Source organism: Durio zibethinus, chromosome 20 (assembly GCF_047325235.1).
Source record: "Durio zibethinus cultivar Kanyao isolate XHJ-2024 chromosome 20, ASM4732523v1, whole genome shotgun sequence".
NCBI classification, from domain to species: domain Eukaryota; kingdom Viridiplantae; phylum Streptophyta; class Magnoliopsida; order Malvales; family Malvaceae; genus Durio; species Durio zibethinus.
Window position 1 is genome coordinate 9,238,253 of NC_143181.1, and position 6,327 is coordinate 9,244,579.

The following is a 6,327-nucleotide window of genomic DNA, read 5'->3' on the forward strand; positions in this document are numbered from 1 at the left end:
TCAGCAGAATCTATCGGGTTATAAAACCACGTAAATGTTTGCTAAAACACTTTCCTAAATTGAATACATTTTGGTTTCTCAATCTGAGGATGATAAGGTTGTTGACTGCGAACCTTGTTCTTTTATATTTTTACTGTTATCCTTTAAACGTTATCAAGAAAGCAATTGAAACAATTGAAAAACAAGCAACAGAAAATTATTGAAAATTTTGAAAAAGAAGCATCAAAATTTCCTTACAAAGTCAATAAAAACGGTGTTTTTTTTTATTTAAACGATAACTTGTACATTGAAACAATTGAAAAACAAGCATCAGAAAAGGTATTCAAAGAAAAGTTCATATGGTTATCTAATTGATTTGATTATTCTTGATTTTACCAAGAATAGCTTGTATTAGCTGCAAAGGTGCCAAATTAAGAAAGAAGTGTATTGAAGCCATTGAAAAACAAACATGGAAAAATATTCAAGCAAAAGTAAAATAGAAAAATTCACGGTTAGCTCTTTGAATATTATTACTTTCAGATATTATAAGCCTGCCATGTACAACTACATTTATAAATTCATTTTAATTTTAGGCTACGACTTTGGTATTAAAATCTAAACGCTTCTAAAATCGCTCTAATGAAAAATGATTCATAACTTTTCTGTGCGCTACTTTTGAAAAACTTTAATTTGTTAAGAATTTAGTTGCAACTTTCTTAATAAGATTAATACATTTGGACCAATTCCAGTTTGAAGCATCAAGTCTGAAACAGAAGATAAATCTTAAGAATCGATTTTTTTGACTTTTCGTATTATGAGCTTTTTCCCTTTTTTTTTTTTGTGTTGATCATTGAAAAGCAAAAATGAAGATTGATTTTAGCATAATGTATACAAAATGTAGATCAATTTGTGAAATTTTGGTCTTTTAATCATAAGTTTGATCATTTGGCTAAAACAGTAAAATTCTTTCGGCCATTTTTGGCTTTTTACCTCAAACGGTACAAGGGAGGAAGAAGTTGTAGGTGGAAATTCTAATTTGAGTCATAATATGTACTTTCCTTCTCTTAATTTATTTGGGGAAAAAACTAAATTATATCATAAATTGAAGATAATTACTTTCTTTTAGATTGGAGAACGTGACAAAACATGTCGAAGTCAATTCATCTTATCGAGTGATACTTTTCTTGATTGATGTCATTACTTTATAGACCCGAACACTTGTTATCATTGTCTCAATACAATGACGTGTTTTGAACGAGTAGCGTACAAATTGTATTCTCTTTCCCACTCAATGCTTTCAATGTTAAGTATGAGAATGCCAATGAAATTTAACTTTATTTTTACGCCGTTACACATTTGCAAATGAGAACCTTATTAACGGTACTTCTAGGTTCCAGGACAACGAGGCATGCCAGGAGGCGGTGGAAGGATGCTTGTTTCAGCGGTGGTTCCATTCCTCACAATTAAAACAGTGTCCATACCCCAGCTACTATGCCTATCGAAATGACAGTGGATAAACCATACCCCTGAAAACATATACATCATGCATATTAACTTATAACTTACGTTACAAAAAGAGGGCCGAAGAGTTTTCTAATGTCCTAAAATTAAATGAAAACTTACCGGGATTAGATGCAAAAAATCTAAGGGCAACCCATCCTTCACCAACAACATGGACCGTGTTAATCAGTGGTGGATCAACCAGGTTGTAAGTGCTTGGGTCAGTCACATTGTTAAAATTTCCAAAACCAGTTCCGACCCAATAAAATCTAAAACCGTGCAAATGAATTGGATGGCTTCCACCAGCACCAAGATTAGTTGCTTGAAGCACAATCTCAACTGCTTCACCGTAATTCACCACAACAGCCCTTGTCCCCAGATTAGTTCTCGTATTCAAATCAGTCAAGTTTCCAGTGAAGTCATAGAACACAGGTGGATAAAGGGGAAAATCTTCGGTGAAAACACCATTGGTGCTACTGTCATAGGAAAAATTTATAGAATAATTAGCTTCAATAATTAAACTACTTTTCTAATGGTACCAAATTTGTTAGGTTGGGTCTGTCGAAAAGAGATTTGGTAAAAAGTAAAGGAGATAAAGTCCATAGTTCAAAATTACTAAAAGTTGAAAATATAAAATGGGTTAAATTTAATCGAAGAGGCTAGAACTATATATATATACCTGTTGTAGTATGCTTGGAGAATGTCAATACGTGGGAAAACAAAGCTGACATTGTTCAAACTTGCTACAAATCTATCAAGCACAAGGCATTCTGAGGTGTTGCAAGGCATGGTGTTTGTGGCGATTGCGATGTAGACTCGTCTATCAATATCTATCGGCACATTTAATGGTGGATTTTGTGTGACGTTTGAGTTCCTGATTTGGCTGATAAAGTTATTTGTAGCATTTGTGTCGTTTCTTGCGGGCAGAGTTATAAAGGAAGCATTCAGTCCACCCTCACTGTTGGTATATTGAAAAACACCAGTAGTTATAAAGTCAACAGGCGGAGCGGAGGAGTCGGAGAAAGGCCTAGTAGCCATATAATATTGGCCAACATTTTGGTTCGCATAGACCAGAACATCCATGGTTTGTCCAGGGTTTATCAAAATATAGTCGCTTGCAAACCTTTGAACGTAGGAGGCATCTTGTGCGACGAGTATGAGGCTGTGGTTTGTGATGGTGAAGAATTTTGGTTCATTCATTGCAGCATTGATTATGCGGAGAAGATATGCCTTCTCATAATCAACTTGCATACGGAATATTGTATCTGCAATAGGTAAATTTACATTGAAAAATAATTACCAGAAACAATATTCAAAGGGATAACTTGATCCTTGTTTTAATGCCAGAACGCACCGTTGGGGCATCCATATGTGTCTCCTAAATGTCCATTGATAGCGTATGCATCTGGTTGGCGTGGAGCGAGACCGGTTGCAAGTGCTTGATCGATGATTTGCTTGTAGTCTTCGTTATACCATGATTCTGTCAATATACAATATAATAGAAAAAAGATTCAGTGAACTATTAAAAACGAAAAATGAAGAGTAGAAGAGATATGCTACGAAGTATGATTGTTTGATCCGCATCAGGCGTGGGAAATGGATAAGTTTCGTTCTCAGCTGGTAAAATGACAAAGGCACCCTGGACGGAGCCACGAGTCCAATCACTGTGGGCATGCCACCACAGAGTTCCTATTTCGTCAGATAATATAACTTCATAAGTGAAGTTTGTTCCAGGTTCAATTGGACACTGCGTTACGTACTCAGGGCCATCTGACCATGGATTTCTAGGTTGTCTCACACCATGCCTGCAAAATTAATTTATTTAAAAGGCCTCTAGGTTTCAATTCTTTGGTGAAACAAATATTGAAGTCAGGATTCAAGATTTTTTTGGGGGTGTCCACTTATAATTAATATATATATATATATATGTAAAATTGATGATGGATATATCAATTTTATTGACAAAAAAAAATTCATAAAATATTTTTGACGCGCCCAAAAATATTTTTCTTCAAAAATTTTTTTTTTTCTAATTTGTGGGATATCCCCTTTGCTACTGGATCTGCCTCTTATTGGAGTGAAAGCAAGAAAATTATTTACCAGTGAATGGTAAAGGCATAGTTTCCTTGATTGTGGACATTAACGTAGACAGTGTCACCTCTGCGAACCCGAATCTCAGGCCCAGGATAACTGTCATTTACGACCAGCAAAGTCGTTGTGTTGCAGAGCTTTGTGAAGTTTGATTCTCGCACCTACAAACCAAATGCAATCAACAACAACAATATTAAAAAATGAAATCATTTTGCTGTCTCAAAAAAGCAAGTATGGATGTTAGTTTTGTCTCTCTGGCGCTTTGCCATGGTTTTTGGAGTTACATGTACCACATTTTAATATTAGAGCTAATAGGTCCTATCACACCCGAATTTTTGGGCCTAAATGTGGGGAAGATAAAGTCATAAATCATATATGTCCTAATGATTTTGTGTCTGTTCGATACTAAAATACAAAATGGAGTTTACAATATACTTTCACCTGTTTTGTTTCGTTTAGTTTTATTAAATTTAAGAAAAAAAAACTCGGTTTAATGTCTTTTATATTAATATTTTGAATTCTTTTATAAAGTTTATGTTGCAATACTAATCATGAAAATGAATTTAGTAATAAAAAGTATGAGTATGGGGTTTTCAAAAAAGAAAAAACAAAGCATAATTTTAAAACCCATAAAAAAAAGAGAATACTTAATTTATTATTTTGTAATTAAATCAAGTATGTTTAATATCAGGTTTAAGATCACTTGTTTAAAATTTTAAAATAATTATATGAAAGATTATTACGGCTCTGTTTATTTTGCGAAAAATTAATTTTTGAAAAATAATTTACGTATTTTTAGGTATTCATTTAACAAAAAATTAATTAATTAACAAAAAATAATTTATTAATTAATAAAAAATAAGGTCATTTTCTAAAAATTATCTTATAGATTTAAAAAGAAGTGACATGTTCTGAAAAAAAGTTGTTTATGAATATAACTATTTATCAATATTTTTTAATATAATTTTACTTATAAATATTATTATATTAACAAATAATATATTATTAACAAATAATATATCAATAAATAATATTATTAATAAATAATTTTATAATATATTAATAAATAATATAAAGAATAATAAGTAGTTTTATTTTAAGTATTTTTATATTAATATAATATTTTAATATTAAATATTATTATTCAAATATAATTATTTTTTAATATTAATAATTTAATAATAAATAATTTCAATATATTTTAATAATAAATATTTTTTAATATTTTAATAGTTATATTAATATTATTTGAAAAAAATAGATTTTTCATAAAACAACTAAATAATAAAAAATATTTTTAATTAACTTATCTAAATAATAAAAAATCTCTTTTAATTCAAAAAATATCAATGCCTTTCAAAAATTATTTTTTGAAAGATATTTTTCGTGAAACAAATGAAATCTACATAATAATCAATAATTGCATGAACTATTATTAGAATGTTTGAATTTTAATTTTAATAATCATGATTCAAACTTGAATAACTTCAAATAAAAAAAAACAAACAAATGACAAATATATATATATATATATATTTATATATATAAAGAAAATGGCACTTACGAAGAACTCATAGTAGTGGATATCTGCCACGCAAAGGAGCAGGGTACATAGAAATAAAACCCCTACCAACCATGAGACAAAACCATGTTTCGATAAACCCATTTCTTTTCTAATTTTTTCAAACTCTTCTCTTAACAAAAGAAATCACTTCCCTCTCTCTCATGTGTTCCTCAGTTCACCTCTTAAATTTCTTCTGTGATATCTTTAGGTTCATAAAACTCAACAATTTATAGGAAGAAAGCTTGAGCTTCTTAATTAAGTTTCTTCTTAGATGCATTGGCCGGGGTAAAATAGAATGTTCCAAAATACATACCTAACATTAAAAAATTCCATTCAGTCAATAAATAATTTACTATTGAATGATCTCATGGTTTGAAATTTCAGGTAGCAGCACACAGAATATATTGGATTATACACCAGAGAAAAGACTTTAATAAAATTTTTTAAGTTCAAGTTTATAAAAATTTTTATTAAAAATAACTAAATTAAAATTAAAATTAAAAATCCAAATTGATAAATTATTTTGACAGAGTTGCAACAGTGTGTAGGAGAATTATTTCCCCGTTCCACCAACCTTAAAATCTATAAACTCAGTAAGAAATTAGTGGATTGTGTACGGCGGCAAAGAGGGGTTTTCTCTGGCCCTTTGCTGAATCAACTTTTAAACATCAATAAAAGTTTAGCTTTGCAAAAAAAAAGTAGGCAAAGTTTAAAAAATGTACCATGTAAAATGACTATGTTAAAGTATTTTTCTAAAGCAATTTAATTAATTATGGTTGTGGAAAAATACTTGTTTCAAGGTTAATTAATTAAATAGATTTTGGTGTCCCAATTTGAGAATCAGGTTGTTAATTCATTGCTGTCCTCCGTTCAATAAGAATTTAAGTTACTAATTTTCTATACATTTTGTCAAATGTGATAGAGAAAGAGAGAGAGAGAAGATTGTGTTTAAGTCTTCTATATGCATGAACATTTATGCACAAAAAAATTAGAGAAATTTTTTTATAATTTTGAATTTTTTTATAAAAATAAATTAAAATATTTAAAATTGTTAACTCAAAATAAAGTTGTGCATAGTTCATACTAAGATAATAATTTCAGTTCGTAATTTTTATATATTTAATTAAAAAATCTTTAAAAATTTGAAAAAATTAAAATTAATGTCTTCTATTAATAATAAAAACCATTAAACT

At 29.7% G+C, this 6,327-nt stretch overlaps 1 protein-coding gene across 1 annotated transcript; it reads right to left on the minus strand.

The window, feature by feature from the left end:
- Positions 1–1,054: 1,054 nt before the first annotated feature.
- LOC111315173 (putative laccase-9) lies at positions 1,055–5,334 on the minus strand. The gene is made up of 7 exons (XM_022916750.2): positions 5,135–5,334; positions 3,580–3,731; positions 3,040–3,284; positions 2,834–2,959; positions 2,159–2,744; positions 1,603–1,955; positions 1,055–1,505 (listed from the first exon to the last, which is right to left on the minus strand). The coding sequence occupies exons 1-7, from the start codon at positions 5,234–5,236 to the stop codon at positions 1,366–1,368; spliced, it is 1,704 nt and encodes a 567-aa protein (XP_022772485.2). The 5' UTR covers positions 5,237–5,334; the 3' UTR covers positions 1,055–1,365.
- Between the last annotated feature and the right edge of the window lie 993 nt (positions 5,335–6,327).